Raw genomic sequence first — 16,376 nt, forward strand, 5'->3', positions numbered from 1 at the left:
GCGAGCTCTCATCATCTCCGCTCCTTTGGTAGATCGCCAATCAATGGACTCTTTCCTGCTTCCAGAGCATGGCCCGGCCTGGTAGCAGGGGCGGAATGCCAGCAGAAGGAATGTGGGGCAGTTACCAAAGTCCAGTGGAAAGACCGAAGACAGACTGGACCATAGGTCCTGTGCCCTATCGAGGGCCACCTGTCATCAGAGACATCGCCAGCTGAGTCTGCAGCAGGCACTTCAGAGCAGGGACACTGTCCATCTTGAAAGGGTACAAAGGTGACCTCTGGGTGGGAGGGGAAACTGGGTCTGGAGTCCAGGGTAATGAGGGGACCCACTTGCCAGTTCAGCAGGCCCCAGCATCCTGGCTTGAAGTTCCTGTCCCGTGGGCTAAAGAATCTGCACCCCACAAGCAGCAGGGGTACCAGCGCACACTTTTAGGGGACGGGGCAGGGCCAGGTCCCAAGGCCTCCACGGTGGCCATGCTCAGCCCTGCTCCAGGCTGTTGGGGGGCTGCACCACCCTGTAGCTCCCCTGGCCCACTGAGAGCTGCCGGCTGAAGAAGGATGTGGTGCGCTTTGGCTTCACTCGCTTGATCTCCTTGCCTGTGAGGGAAGGAGACATGCTGAGGACAGACTGCCCCTGAGGTGCGGCCTGCATTTTCTTTGAGCACCCCTTCATATGGTCATCTTGCTCTGCCTCAGTCCCTCAACCTGCAGCCCTGTGCCAGGATGATGGTCAAGCCCAAAATGAGGGGAACCAGTGTGACTTTTGGACTGGGGCACTCAGCTGGGACAGGCTGCGGGGGTCTGAGAGCGCCGGATAAACTTGACTAAGAACAGACCGAGGAAACAAAATACCGACATTTACAGGTGATGAAAAGGTAAGCCTTGTTAAGAAGACCCTTACAAGTTAACAAGATTAAGCTAAGCAACTAAAGTGGAAACCCCAGTGGCACAACGGTTAAAAGCACTTAGCAACTGAAAGGTGAAAGGTTTGAAAACACAAGCTGCAGCACAGGAGAAAGACACAGTTATCTGCTTCCGTAAGACTTACATCTGGAAACCCCCTGAGGAGGTTCTGCTCTGCCCTACAGGGCTGTTAGGAGTCAGGGGGTTTGGCTGGGTTAGATGAAAGTCAATGTCAGGGTGACAGGGCATGTTGATACGATGTCCCCTTGACATGCTGTACTAAAAATAGTGCCTGTGTGGTCTTTATCTAGGGAGCTCTGGTGGCCAGTTGTCACCTCGTAAACCCTTCTAGCCACAATCTAATCATGGCAAAAATGTCACACCAATTCTAACTACGGGGCAAAATCTCTGAGCAGACTCAACACTGTCAAGGTCAGCATGAAGAAGGGAGTGTGAGAAGCTGCCACAGCCTTGAGGCGCCTAAGGAGGCCGGAGGACTAAATGCCATGGTCATGAGGGGTCCTGGGTGGGAACCTAGAATAGACAAAGGTCACCAGGGGAAAAATAAGGAAATAAACTGGTTTTTAGTGAATTTAGTATTCAAATGCCAATCCAAACGTCTCACTTTCAGAATGACACCACTGTTGGGCGAGGAAGGCAGGTATCAGTTTTCACCAAACTGGTTCTGTTCCTCATAGAAAGCACTGTTGCGTTGGACTAGAAGTGTGGCCACAGTGTGTTCAAGGCAGGTTTCCTCTCCGCCTTGTTGGGTTACCATTGAGTTGAATCCAACTGGCACAGAGGAGACTGCCCCTTCTTCTCCAGCAGAGCATCTAGTGGGCTTGAACCATGCCCCTTCAGGATTGCAGCACAGCTTCTTGCCACTAGGAGACCAGAGCTCTCTAAGGCAGATTTTTTCCTGACGTAGACACCCAGGCCTTTCTTTGGACATGTCTGGGTGAACTCAAACCTCCAACCTTTTGTAAGCAGTCAAATATGTTAATTGTAGGCATTGCCTAAAATCTCTGGAAAACAGAAAAATCACTCTGAAGAGTGATAAAGACCAAAAGCCTTGAAATGTGTACATATTTTCAGCCAGGAACTCCATTTTAGGAATTTTCCTGGAGCAAACAGCTGAGATTCCAAGTAAGGACTTAACTGAGGGTATGTTGTGTATAATAGTGGAAAATGAGAAATGAACAATAATGTCCAATACTAAAGGGCTGGGTGAAAAATTACTGCCCTGCAACCAAATTCTAGATATAATCTGGGAAGATTATGACTGTGGTTAAAAAGTATATTATCAGAATTTTGTTTTATCATTTAAATGCTTAATAGTACTAAGAAGAAATTAGTTATAGTGACTCATCACATCTCTTCTGTCTTAAACACAGTTTTATATATTACTCATACTGTCTATTTACCAAGACACAACTTTTAAAAATCACCATTATAATGCTGAATCTAAAAATTTAAGTATCATAAAATGTCAGTATCACCATATTGATCTATAGATATTAGGAATTCCAATCCAGATCCCATCATTACTGTGTGTGGGTGTCAGAAACCTTGAAAATTGGCTTTTCTATCCACTGCATTGTATGGGAAGTCAAACTTTATACCAAATATTATATGAAAACCCTTATTCAGGAATTGAAGGAATTACAAATTTATAAGTTAGGATTTCTCTTGTTGTTGTTATGTGCCGTTGAGCTGTTTGTGACTCATAGCGACCCTATGTACAACAGCCCTAAACCGTGCTCTATCCTGTGCCAATCTCATTGCCTCTGACACACCCATCCCGATTACCCCAGTCACTGAATCAATCCACCTCATAGAGGGTCTTCCCCTCCTGCGCTGTCCCTCTACTCTACCCAGCATGATGTCCCTCTCTAAAGACCTGTCTCTCCTTACAACATGTCCAAAGTATGTCAGGCGAAGCCCCAGAATCCTTGGTACATTACAGAAAATGATCTGTTTGTTCCCTGCATACAGGAGACAGCTAGGGCCCCCTACAGAGGGAGTGTTACTACTTCCTGAGCTAGAGTTCACCCTGAGGCACTAAGGCAATTCTTAAGGGTTTACCAGATTGTGCATTTGCTAACCCCTCCCTCCTGAGTCAAAGGGAAGGTTTTCAATAGAAAGAGCTTGGCTTCATTTGCATTGAATTCTCTTTGTGATTTATATCCTAGTAATTTTCAATAAAGAGACAGAGAAACTGGAATGAGGGTCTTGAGAACTGCTGGCCCTGTTTTTCATGCTCTCTGTTCTATCTCATTCCTAGCTGCCTGTCTCATTATTATTATAAAATTACTTTACCCTCAGTCTGCAACAGTATTGGCACCCATTGAGGGCTCGGTCTCCTGCTACCTTAATTGCAGACACATGGTCAACAGCTATGGGACCAAGACGAAGAGAAGAGAGCTTTTTCAACACTATGAAAAACAATGGTGGAGAGAGAGTGAAGAGACTTTGGTACTGCTGTGAAGGACTTTGGCAAGGTGTAACCAGAGGAACTCTGGAGATGGAGCCACCATTATGGGTTTTGCGTGCTAGATGATTGAAGGAAAAACTGATTTGTAATTGCTCTGAGAATAAAGCTTGCTAGATGACTGAGGAAAGCAGAGGTTTATTTATGCTGCTGAACTGAACCTAGATGTTCACTTGTTGACTGAGAAGCTCTCTGTAATAACTGAGTAACTGTCTCTGCTAATCTGGCTTGCTGCTATTGGAATAAACCTGGACTTGCATTTTGTGATGCTTTTTGCTTCTCTCTCTCCCCACTCCCAACTTATTACTCTAATAAACCCCACATCTGGAAGTAAATTTGGTAGAAAAAGGTGCAAGAGCATATGGGGAAGCATGTCTGACCATGTGGCTGTTTGTAGTATGGCTAACTCTGAGAAGAACGATTGTGCTTACATGAAATCTATACTTGGACTAGTATAGGAGGCAGTCATCAGAATAAAGCAAGGAAATACTCCATGGTTCAAAATCAGGAAAGGTGTTCACCAAGGATTCATCCTATCTCCACACTTTTTCAACATATGTGTGGAACAGATCATCCAGGAGGCAGGACTCTGTCAGGGGAAATGTGGTGTCAAGAATGGAGGAAAACTTGTCAACAACCTGAGCTATGGAGATGACACACCTTAGTTGCTGAAACTGAGGAGGAAATGAGGCATTTGCTCCAGAAGGTCAAGGACTGCAGCCTTCAATATGGATTGAAGCTCAACATCAAGAAAACAAAGATTCCCACCACTGGGCCAATTGGCAGCATCATGACAGATGGTAAAGAGACTGAGACTGTTATTACTTGCTATATGCATCAGAAAGCTGAACAATGACTAAGGGTTATAGAAGAATTGAGGCTTTTGAGTTGTGGTGCTGCAGAAGAGTATTAAATATACCATGGACTGCTAGGCAAACAAATAGGTTTGCCCTAGGGAGGGTGAGACCAGGCTGCTTCTTGGAACCAAGAATTATAAAGCTCTGTCTGACATACTCTGGGCATGTTGAAAAACGGAACGTCCCTGGAGAGGAACATCATGCTTGGAAGCATGGAGGGACAGCGCAGGAGAGGAAGAACCTGGATGAGATGGATTGACTCAGTGATGGGGATAATGGGTGTAGGTATGTCAGAGACAATAAGGTTGGCTTGGGATGAAGCAGGGTTCAGAGCTGTTGTACATAGGGTTGCTGTGAGTCGCAAATGACACGAGGGCACATAAAAACCAACAACGTGAATATTACTGATATTATGAAGCACGTAGAAGTCAGACTTGGCCAATTTCTTTGTGTCTGCTCCTTTTATACTGTTTAGAGTTGGAAAAAGTAACCACCAATTTTACATGGAAAGGGATCCCAGGTAACCAAAGCACTAATGAAAAAGAAAACAAAGTAGAAAGCCTTAAAATTCCTGATCTCAACACCTGCTATACAGCCACAGAAAAAAAACCAGTGTGGTACTAGAACAATGACAAATACACAGACCAATGGAATTGAACTGAGAACCCAGAAATAAATCTTTCTACCTATGAAAAGCTGATTTTTGATAAAAGAAATGAAATCCATTAAATGGGGGAGAATACAGGCTCCTTAACAAATGATGATGGCAACGCGGAGTTAACTATTTGCAGAAAATGGAAATAAGATCCATGCCTCAGACCACATACAAGAACTAACTCAAGATGGATCAAGAACCTAGGTATAAAATCTAAAACTACAGGGGGAGCTCTGGTGGCCTAGTGGTAAGGAGCTGCAACTACAATCCCAGAGGCGCACGGTTCAAATCCACCAGATGCTCTGCAGGGGAAGGAGGGACAATCTCCTCCCGTACCAGTCAGATCTGATTTGACGGTACACTCACACAAAAATAATAAAATAAAAATTTTTTTAAAAAAATCTAAAACTACAAAGATCATCAAAGGAAAAACTAGGCAAATTTAAGAGTTTAATCTATAGCATAGATAGATTATAAAAGATAATTTAAAATGTACAATTAGCAGAGGAAAAACGACACAATTGGAACCTCCTAAAAATTAAATCCTTACATCCTTCTGAAGACTTATCCACAAAGAAATAGGAAAGATCCATAAGAATCTGAAAGGACAGGATAATAGTAGGCATATACTGATGGTGATTAATTTCATAAAACATGATATATGGGAATGACAGTATGAAACAGTGTGAATGAAGTAATGTGGGAAACACAATGTATCTGCATTAAACACAATGTGTATGAATTCTGTATGCAAACCAGTATAAATTTTTTTTAAAAAAGGGAGGGGAAAAAAGACTCCAAAAAAGCAAAGAGAACATACAGACGCAGAAAAAAATATTTGGCAATGACAAGGAACCAACCTCTTCAACTTATAGAAAATTCTAACACCTCAACAAATAAAACTACGAGATAGGCAGAGGACATGAAAAGATGCTTCACTAGAAACATTCAGAGGGCCAAGGAACACATGAAGAAAAGCTCCAGATGATTAGTTATTATGGAGACACACAGCAAAACAATGCGTTACCATCTCAACCCAGTAACAGCAGCAAAGTTCAGTAAGACCACAAACAACAAAGGCGGGGGAGGGCGTAGAGAGGTTGAGATCCTTACACACTGGTGGAAATGTAAAATGGCGTGATTGCTATGGAAAACAGCTTGGTACATCCTTAAAAAGTTGTTGTTGTTTTTAACACGTTGCCACACACTTTTAAATTGATGACCGTGCTTAGAAACACATTTAGCGTCATTTGCGGCATGTTTAAGTGTTAAGTGCCATCCATGGCGACCCTATGAACGAAAATCCTCAACACTTGTGTGTCTTTCATCCTCTCTCCAGGTTCATAAGGTTTCTGGAGGCAAGCTATTACGGAAGTGGATGCCACTCCTGCTTCCAAGTTCCTTAAACAGTTAGAAATAGGGGAGCTCTGGTGGCCTAGTGGCAAGAAGCTGCACTGCAATCCCAGAGGTACGCGGTTCAAATCCACCAGATGCTCTGCCGGAGAAGAGGGGGCAATCTCCTCCTGTACCAGTCAGATCTGATTTGACGGTACACACACACACAAAATAATAATAATAAAAAAAGTTAGAAATAGAAATATTTAATCCAGCAGTTTCATACTAAGTATATATCCCAAAGAAATAAGAGCTATGAAATGAACAAATATATGTACATCCATGTAGATATTTAAGCATTATTTGTAATAGCAAAGAGATGGGAACAAGGTACAGATAAATGGACGCAGAAACTATGGTACAGTCACACAAGATTACTAAGCAACATAAAGAAAAACCAACTCAATAAAATGAATGAAGCACTATCACTGGACATTGTGAGGACAGTTAAATTAGTCGGTATAAAAGGATGACTCCTGCATAAGACCAAAGTTATAAACATCTAAGGAAAGGGTTACATGCAGATGAAATCCATCTTGGATGTTACCAGGGAAGGGAAAGGAAGGAGAAGAGCATAATGTATAGAGAAAAGTGAAAACAGAGACGCATGGAAGGATTCATGAAATCAGAGCTGAGGAAGTACTGAAACGAATGCTAATAGACAAATGGGTATGAATGGTTGCATGAAAACTGCTTTGTAAACCTGCACTCAAATCACAATTTGTTTTAAAAAACCTCACCATTATTTCATTAACTTAGGGAGCCCTGGTAGCTTAGTGGTAAGGAGCTGTGCTGCAAGCACGAAGGTATTTGTTTTGAACCCACCATCTGCTCTGTCGGAGAAGATGGGCTGTGACTGACTGCTGCTGAAAACCTGCTAAGCGGTCAACTATGGGCTAGTTTCGACTGGACCATACACAGCAATGTTTCTATTAACTGTGGACTTGAATTTCACCAGTTTTCCCCACGACTGCCTTTGGTCTGCTCCAGGTTCTGGTCCAAGACCCCACACTGATAACCAGGCGTGTGTTGGAGGAGCATAAACATGCTCCCATTGGGTTTTCAAGGGCTGATTTTTGGGAGAAGACTGCCAGCCCTTTCTGCCAAGACATCTCTGGGGGGACTCAAACCTGCAGCCTTTCAGTGAGCAGCCAAGTGTCCTGGCCTCCCACCAGAGGGACCCACACTGGATCTAGGACCTTGTACTCTCAAAAGCTGCAATGGGTCCCCAGTATGCAGCCCACTCCTCTGTGAACAGATGTCGGTGGCTTCTAGTTGCATGTTGGAGGACGCTGCCATAAGGGCATCTGGAGACAGCAGTGGGAAAGGACTGGAGAGCTAGTTACAGCCAGGACTCGGGGCCTTCACTGTGGCACCGGGAGCTCAGCCCTTCTCTCAATCCAGACCCCGCTTGTCTACACGGCTCTGCTTTCTCACCCAGCAGTGCCCACGGTGCGAGTGCATGAGCTGCGAGCCCCTGAGTGTGTGTACGCGCGTATGCTCACCATCGTCCACGTAGTCAATGGTGGAAAGGTGCTGAAGCCGGCTGCAGACCACACTGCCCTGTCGCCGCAGCTTGGGGCGCTGGGTCGGTGGTGGCATAGAGCCTGGGACTGTAGTGGGGCCAGGCCCGCTGTCCTGGGGGGCAGTGGGCTCCTCGGCCTGGTTCAGCTCAATGCAGTACTCAATGAGGCCGCTCATCAGCTCAGCCTGAGGAGGACAGAGACCTGCATGAGGCCCAGCAGGTGGGCAGCCCCAGGCCTAGACATTTGGTATCTGATGCTGAGATGGTGAGCTAGCCAGGCAGGAGCTGCCCTCTGGGGGAAGGCTGGTAAGGATCTGAGGTGGTGGCAGGAGCATAGGATGTGTTTCCAAGAGTCCAAGAGCTAATGGAAGAACACCCCTGAGCAGGGTAGGGGGCTGTGATGGGACGGGATGCTGCCTGCAGGACAAGGGTAGGGAAGAGGCAAAGGTCCTAAATGAGCGGGTGAAGAAAGCAGGGGGATGAGGCTCAAGCCTTCCCAGGCTGCTCCTTGTCTGGAGTAGGGCTTGTCAGCACAGGGTTCCGGGGGAACGAGGATGGAGGACACAGGGTTGTCCAAACAAGCCCTCCAGGAACCGCCGGCCCCCTCACCTTGCTCCTGCCACAGAGCCTCCTGACCAGGTCCTCGCAGCCCCTGGTCACTCCTGGTCGGTACGCCCTCCCACAGCCCACCCTTCAGGCCACCACCTGCTTGGAGTAGATCTTGAGGAGCTTGTTGACTGGGGTGCCCTCACTCTCCCCATCGAACTCCAGCCACAGCACAGACTCCTCTTCCTCGGGGGAGGTGTGGTCCCACGAAAGTTCCTGGAAGCGCAGGCCCAGCAGAACGTGCTGGTGGGCAGGCAGGGAGAATGGGGCTTAGACTCTGGGATCAAAGGCTTGTCCCCAACTCCACCTGGCCAGGGTGATTCTGAAGTCTAAGTTCATTTATGCCTTTTTTTGCGGGAAACCCCTAGTTCAGCCTTATCCTGACTTCAGTACACTGGGCAGAAAGCTGATGTCCAGAGCAGAGCCAGGGACGCCCCCAGAGAGCAGCAGGCCCCTCCCAGACAATGCCGATCCCTGTCCCCATGGCCCTCCCTGGGGTCCCCATCCCTTGGAGCTGGGGGCGGTACCTTCTCCCGGATGTCGATGACGTGCACGCCCTCCAGGCTGATGGCCACAGACACTGGCTTGCGACCACCTCGGTGCAAAAAGCCCTGGGCTGGCTTGTCAATCTCACCATGGAAGAAGGCGCACCTGGGGGATACCTGGTGTCAGCCCCATGTGCTCCACTCAGAAGCCCTGGGAGGCTATGCGGCCTGGGAAGCCCCCCTAGCACAGATGCCCCCTCATCACCAAGGCTGGGCCTCCAGGCAACACGAGGCAGCTCCGAGCTAGATAGTGAAAAGAGGAGTGGTGATTGGCAGGGACGTGGCCTCCCCACCTCTGCCCTGCTGGAACTGTAGTCACAGCACCGCCCACTCCCCTCACCCCTTCACCCCTGGCTGAGTGAGAACTGCAAACCCGGCACCTCATCAACACTCAGCAATTCTCAGAGTCAAAGCCGAAGTCCTCAGGGTGGCCCCCTCAGACTCAAACTCACTGCCTCCAAGTGGGAACTGACGCATAGCTAACTCCAGTGGGTTTTTGAGAGGCTGTAAATCGCACTAGTAGATTCTAACCCTTAGATGCAAGGCCTTGGGGTTAGCTGTACAACTTCCCATGGCCTAGGCCCCCAGGGCTCCTACAAAACCCGCCCCATCCCCTCGGCTCAGTCCACACCCCTTTCTGGCTAAGCCCCTCTGCCTGGAACACTCTGAGGCCCTTACTTACAAGCCTCTGCTCAAATGTCACCGTCCTGTGACACCTGCTCTGACCACACCAGTGAAAACCACAAACTGATCCCTACACCCCCCCACCCCCACGCTGCTCCAGCGTTTTCAGCGTTACCTTCCAAGACATATGGCCCTTACTCAGCCTCTCCCTGGCTTACTGCCTCTCTTCCCACCAACATGTGATTCAAGAGCCGGGGTGGGGCTCCCTGGCCTCCTAGGGCACCCCAAGTGCCTGGATGCATGCTAGACTCATAGCACTGCTCTGTGTTAAATGGTGACCACGTGGTGAGAGCTGGCTGGAGAAAAAGGCCCCACGTCTGGCGACCCAGAGGCTGGGGACAGTTTGAAGAGAGGGACCTGTCAGAGGTGTCCTAATGGGAGGAGCCTGGGTGCCCACCTGTGAACCAAGGAGCTGGGCCTGTGGATGAGGTCAGTGAGAAATAACAATGGGCAGAAGGAGACAGAGAAGGGCCCCCACCGTGGGGCTCATGGTGACAGACATGGCCTAACCCTAGTGGGCAGGGCCCAGACTGCTCACCCGTAGAAGGGCAGCTCGTGGCACTTGAGGAGGTAGGAGCGGTAGTGGGCACTCAGGGAGGACTCCCACTCGCTGTCACTGCCAACCACGTCCTTCACCTCTCGGTAGGCGTTCAGCAAGCCCTGCTCGCCAGTCCCAGCCTTGGCCCCACGGCCCCGGAGGGCTGCAAAGAGGCCATGGCCCCGCTTACAGAGGTGGGCGGGGAGGAAGGAGTCCAGTTTCTCCCTAAGGACGATGGATACTGAGCATAAGAGGCCTGGTTGGAGGTGCCAGGCCTTAAGGGTAAGGGCAGTGGCAGCAAACGGGGTGGGGGAACAGGCCTATGTGGCAGAAGCTCAGCTCTGTCTGTCTAGTGGGATTCTGAGGCCCCTGTTGGAAAGCTGGCCGGAGACCCGGCTGCTGGAGAGATCTCGCTGCTCAGCCCTGCTCATGAGGTAATCCCATTCCAGGGCTCTGGGACTGGTGTGGAGTGGAGGACACGGAGCTCTTTCCACAGAGAGAAGATGGAAGCTACGCTGACAGGGAAGGGAACACACAGCTACTTCCCCGCCAGAGACTGGAGAGGGGCTGGGCGGGGGAGGGCCGGCACCAGGACGGAGAGTTTCAATTCCAGTCCTGTCAGATCCTGGCTCTGGGATTCAACTGTCTGCCCAGGCACAGGCTGCCACTGGACATGGCTGTGTCAGTCTCTAAACTCATAAAAGGGGAGCAGCACTCCAGGGTGACAGTTACTGAAAGCTTTAAGCATGACACGTCAAGAGCAGATTCAGTGTGCATCACAGTAAACAGGGGCTACTGCTTCCAGGCAGAAGCCCCCCACCCTGAGCCCCTCCCCTCCTGGCATCCAGGGATGGGCCTCCCTCTCACCTCAGGCTGTAGGCAGCAGAGTGCCCGGGCTGGTAGGGTCCAAGCTGCACCCGGCACACCAGGGCGCCCAGGGCCTCACAGTCCTCCTCATCGCATGGGTACCTTGCGGTCAGCACGTTGCTCTTGGCCTCTTCATACAGTAGCCGCAAGATCTCCGCATCACAGATCTGTGGGCCGGGGTGGGGGCTGCTCAGCTGGGCTGGGCAAAGCCCCAGAATGGGGGTACAGGGGGCACAGGCAGACCTGGGCACTGCTGCAGCCTCACCTGCAGCTCCTGCCGCTTGGGGAAGAACACATTCCTCCGGAACTGCAGGGAGGGCTCGTCTGGGGGAGAGGCGGGGTCAGCACCTGGCACTGGTCAGCTACCCTACCACCCCCATGTGTGCCCACTCCCCAAGTCCCAACTCTCCTGTTACACAGCCCTTCCCTTTGCCTCAGCTCTACTCAGGGGGCCCCTCCCTGGCAGGACACCCCCCAACAGGAGACTGGCCGCCCAGGAGGGTCTGGGGTGGGGACAGCTGGCAGTGGCACTGACCCATGGCCACATCTTCATCCGGGGCATCAGTGAAGCGCAGCAGCAGCTCCGGCCACTGGCGGCCCAGTTTGTAGGGCTGGTGCTTGGGCTTGAGCTGCACCTCTGCGGGACAGGAGGGATGGTGGCCTGAGAAGGCTGCGGTCACCACGACCATGCCTATGACTGTCACAACAGACAGCACTGTGACCACATTCGTGACGGGTACCGGAGGGGCACGCGCACAGCAGTCACTCAATCAGCACCCACAAAAGCAGCAGTCAAGAAGTCACATGACGCACTGTAAGGGCAAATCTGCCGTTAAGGACCTCACTCAAGTGCTAAGGAGGAAGGATATCACTTTTATTTTGCGTGCGTGCGTGCGTGCGTGTGTGTGTGCGCGCGTGTGTGTACTGTCAAATCGGATCTGACTGGTACAGGAGGAGATTGTCCCTCCTTCTCCAGCAGAGCATCTGGTGGATTCAAACCGCGTACCTCTCGGATTGCAGTGCAGCTTCTTGCCACTAGGCCACCAGAGCTCCCTCATCCACTTTTTAAAGGACAGTCACTGCCCAAGGCCACAGAGTTAGGGACTGAAGTGAGGTCCGTTTTGTGGCTCTTAAGGTCGTCTGGCCATGAATCAGAGGTGCCAGAGACTGTGTGTCCACTATCAGGGAATGACGAGGTCATCGACTTGCTGGGATCCATCAGTCAGTCACACACAAAGGGTAGGACCTGGACCCCATAAGACAGAGGACCCCAGCATCAGAGCAGACCTGTGCTGGCCTCGGCCCTGTGGACTCCCAGATGGGGCTCACCTGCCCACACGCTGTGCCCCAACCACGACTGACAGTTCCCAGAGCGCTGCTCTGTGATAGGACAGTGGGTCCTAGAAATTCACACCCTCCCCAAACACGGTCTGGCGATGCCCCTTTTCTGTCCCTGAGGTTCTCAATGCAGCAGCACTGGTTACCGTGTCACATGGGTCTGGGGTAACAGGGTACAATAAGGTTGGATTGAGGGGCTCGAGTCTGAGCCAGCCTCAGGACAAAGTGGGTGTTGCTTTCTGCTGCGGCCTCCAGACCGGCAGGGTGGTGCCCAGTATGACCCGGGCCACACAGGCAGCCCATTCAGGCTCTCTGGAGGAGGGGACCAGGAATGTGAAGAGGAGGGAGTTCTCGCAGAGGAAGTGGGAGGAGGAAGAGACAGTGGGCCTCTTGCTGCCGGGCAGTGGCCAGCACACAGGGGACACCACCCCCGCTTTCCAGAGCAGAGCCAGATGACCAAAGACCCTGAGGATAAGAACAGTGAGGGGGAAGGGGGTGAGCAGAAAGGGGGTGGGCAGAAGCAGCAGCTGCACAGGAAGCAGGGGTGGGAGTGGACACTCTTCACCCACCGACTGGATCCTCCCTCAAGGCGGGACCATCCCTAGGGGTCCTGTGCCGGGCCCTAGCTATCCTCTTGCTCCATCAAAGGGACCTGTCCCCCCTTTCTCATTTGTTTCTCTAAAATGGAGAGCACCGTGATTCAGAAAACGTGGGCTCCTTCTCCTCCAGCTCCTGGCAAAGGCAGCCAGGGGCAAAGAGGTCCCCCTATACACCGGGGACCTCGGGCTGGAGGGTCTGGAGCACAGCTGACCCCACAGTTACTCTATCTCCTCTTGGGTTCTCAGTCCGTTTCCCTAGACCTTGTCTGGTTTCTGGTTCTGGGACCATCCCATCCTGGAGGGAGAGGAGGGTCCCAGAGCCCTTCCACACAGAAGACCCCCCCCCAGTCACTCCCCACAAAGGTGCCAAGCCACTCAGCTTCCTGGCCCTGCTGGCCCCAAGATGCACCGTTATCCAAAGGCCCGCAAGGCTCACACAAGTTCCTATTCTGCGCTCGGCCAGACCTCATGCTGGGTCCACTGCTCCAAAGCGCCATGTCAGCCATGTCATCTGGGATGAGGTGAGACTGTGCACCAAGGATGGGGTTCAGAGGAGACACAGATCTCATCTCAGGGCCACTTCTGAGGGACATACCTCTGCCATCACCCAGACAAGCTGAGCCCCTCCTCTGTCACCAGCAAAGGGAAAGGAGGATACACTGAGCCCCAGGAGTCCTCTCCAGAGATGTGGACAGATGGACATACCTCTGCCCCACCTGCCCCGCTATCCAGAAGTTCTGGAGCACCCCCTGCCCTCTCACCACTGGTCACAGCTCCTCACCGAGCAAAGGGGACACAAGCCAGAGCGCGAAGACGTCCAGGGCCATGTCTGGAAGCCGCAGGACTTCTCGGACTATGCGGTGCAGCTCGTGGGCGCTGAGCGAGGGCAGGTTCTCTACAGCCAGGGGCAGCACCGCGTCATCCGCCAGGTACACCAGTACATCAGCTCCTGCGAGGGGGTGAGGCCAGGTCAAGGGAGGCACATCAAGGGAGGCTCATCGCTGCAGCCACAGGGGCTGGAGCCCCGGGAGTCCCACCCTGTGCCCCGAGGTAACCTAGGCTCCAGGCAGAGTCCCTGAAAGGTCTCCTGAAGATTACGTCTATTAGGATTTACCCAAGAGCTGAAGACCTCCCAGAAACCTTGTTATTCAGGCTCAGGGAGCAAAGCCCCTACCTCAAGCTCTATCAGTTCAAAATGGGGTGACCACTGCCCATCCCCAAATGCCCTTGTTGTGCTTCTGCATTGGAAACATTCCACAGGTGGGAAAACGGAATCCATCTGATGGTTACAGTGGTGACAATGTTATGTAAGTGGTAATCTGCCGGTGTCCTCAGGCAGGTCACTACCCTTTTCTGGCTTGGCTAATGTGTGAGTAGATAAAAGTGAGTCCCAGGATGGGCTTTTCAGAGTAGCTGATGTTGGTCATTCTGCTGGGGCAGCCCAAGTAGTCTGGCACCAGGAGGCACAGGGAAATCCTCGGAAGAACAGTCAGAACCAAACAGTCAGAACCAGTCCGTCCCTGGACCAGCTGGTTGCCTGAACAGCCGCAGGTGGGGAGGCTGACATGCACCCATTCACTTCTAGTCTGATGGTGACCAGCTGCCAGACTTTCGCAAACTAGTTTTCACGCAGTTATCTCATCCGTAAGAAAAGGCGAACAGCCTCTCTCAAGGGCCTGGCCTGAGGAGCAGGGTTTCTGGGAGGCTTGAGGGTTCTGAGTAAGGCTAGAGGTCAAATGACATGATCATGGATACAAGTGGGGGGCTCAGTGTACCCCAAGTCTATCCTGTTCCGAGTACTACCTTCCGCAAAGAATATAAAACAATCTCCAAAACCAAACCCACTGCTTTTGAGCTGATTCCGACCTACCCCTACCCCTGGAGCAGAGCAGAGCTGCCCCTTCTACTCTGGGGTTCCAAGGCTGTAACCTTTACCGGAGCAGACTGGTGGGTTTGGTTGGCAGCAGAGTGCTTTAACTACTGGACCACCAGGGCTCTAGAACTCTTCAGGAGGCTGAAATTCACGCCCATTTCTCAGGTGGGGAAAGAGGCCTCCAGGGCTCCAGTGCTGGGACTTGGCCCCCTTCAGGGCCCAATTCCCTTTCTGTGAAACAGACGATTTCCACTGTGGAGGGACAGTGTGTGTGTGAAACAAATAAAAACAAAACAAAACAATGACAGGGTCATCCTTTATCCGTGCAATCTCATGGGGACCTCAAGGCCAGAGAGGGTACTGTGAGGGCCAGGTCCCAGACTTTCCCACATTTCAGGGAACCTCCTTGTTAATATATGAAAGGCTATCTTTAATGACAAAGTCATGAACTTTCTCCCCAGACTGGAGGGTAAGAAGGGTGGGGACAGGGACCCACCTCGGGCTCCCATGGAGGACACGCTGCTTCGGTGGGACCGCTCTGCAGGGGCGGCCTGTCCAGCACTGCCTTCTGTCCTGTCCATCTGTAGAGAGAAGGAGTCGTTATGTGGTCCAGCAATGCGTGGGGGAGGGGGGCTCAAACTCTCGTTAATATAGGGAAAAGGGGTTCCCGGGTGGGTCGGCAAGGCCAGCAACGCTGATCGGCGGCATTGAGGGCGGACTAGGGGTCCTCGAATGACTCGAGGTGAAGGTGAAGTAGTCGTGGGTCCGGGTTGTCAAAGCTGAGGTCAAAGGTGAGGGGGCCGAAATGCCCGGGGCTCGGGATGGCACACGTCATCGGGGACAGGAGGGGCGCGGGCAGGGAGGGCGTCTCCTGAAGCTCACCTCGCTGGGACGCAGTGCTCCGTCTCAGCTCAGCTCTCAGTCCGAACTCCACCCCACACCCCAGTTTCGCCTCCAGCCCGCCACTGCCCAACGGCCGGCGTTCAGACTACTCGGGCGGCGGTGATACGGAAGCTCCGGTGGGAGGAAGCGCGGGGCGCAAGGCCTCGCCCCCCGGCCAGTGGAAACCAATCGGAGCCCGAGGAAACCGCGCACGCGCCCTGCTCAGTGCCCGCGAGCCCACGCCCCCTTCGCGGGCTGGCGCATGCGCGTAACGTGCACGAGGGCTCGTTTTTTCCCGTCTGGTCAGGTCCCCGGATGTTCGCTTAAACAACTAGCTTTGCTTCCCACCCGAGTGACTGAGGGCAGGTGCCAACCCCCGCGCCCGGCCGTTAACCTGTGACAGAGTGTGGCTAAAGTTCACGGAAATCGAGGGTGCGAGCGCGAGCTCTGCCTCCCACTCGCCCTGTGACTTGGGGCCAGTGCTCTCACCCATAAAATGGAGCTACTAACACGGACGTGGCAGGGCCACCCTAGCTGGGGCGCTGGGTAAAGTGGGGACCCCGGCGGCGCGCGGTGCTGCAGGGCTGAGAGATGCGCTGCTGTTTGGGCAGCAGGCGGG

At 52.0% G+C, this 16,376-nt stretch overlaps 1 protein-coding gene across 1 annotated transcript; it reads right to left on the reverse strand.

Annotated features, from left to right (window-relative positions):
• Positions 1–477: 477 nt before the first annotated feature.
• On the reverse strand, positions 478–15,456 carry FRMD8 (FERM domain containing 8). The gene is made up of 10 exons (XM_006901443.1): positions 15,372–15,456; positions 13,784–13,951; positions 11,601–11,702; positions 11,331–11,389; positions 11,066–11,232; positions 10,199–10,423; positions 8,959–9,082; positions 8,531–8,674; positions 7,806–8,010; positions 478–596 (listed from the first exon to the last, which is right to left on the reverse strand). Exons 1-10 carry the CDS (start codon positions 15,454–15,456, stop codon positions 478–480), a joined length of 1,398 nt encoding a protein of 465 aa, XP_006901505.1.
• Between the last annotated feature and the right edge of the window lie 920 nt (positions 15,457–16,376).

Source organism: Elephantulus edwardii, unplaced genomic scaffold (assembly GCF_000299155.1).
Source record: "Elephantulus edwardii isolate Elephantulus edwardi_28Jun2011 unplaced genomic scaffold, EleEdw1.0 scaffold00328, whole genome shotgun sequence".
In the NCBI taxonomy this organism is placed as follows: domain Eukaryota; kingdom Metazoa; phylum Chordata; class Mammalia; order Macroscelidea; family Macroscelididae; genus Elephantulus; species Elephantulus edwardii.

Coding starts and splice junctions, on each gene's coding strand:
- FRMD8 (XM_006901443.1), bottom strand. CDS start 15,456: ATGGACAGGACAGAAGGCAGTGCTGGACAGGCCGCCCCTGCAGAGCGG. Junction 11,703..13,783: donor GCTTGTGTCCCCTTTGCTCG/GTGAGGAGCTGT, acceptor CCTGTCCCGCAG/AGGTGCAGCTCAAGCCCAAG. Junction 597..7,805: donor CATTGACTACGTGGACGATG/GTGAGCATACGC, acceptor CTTCCCTCACAG/GCAAGGAGATCAAGCGAGTG.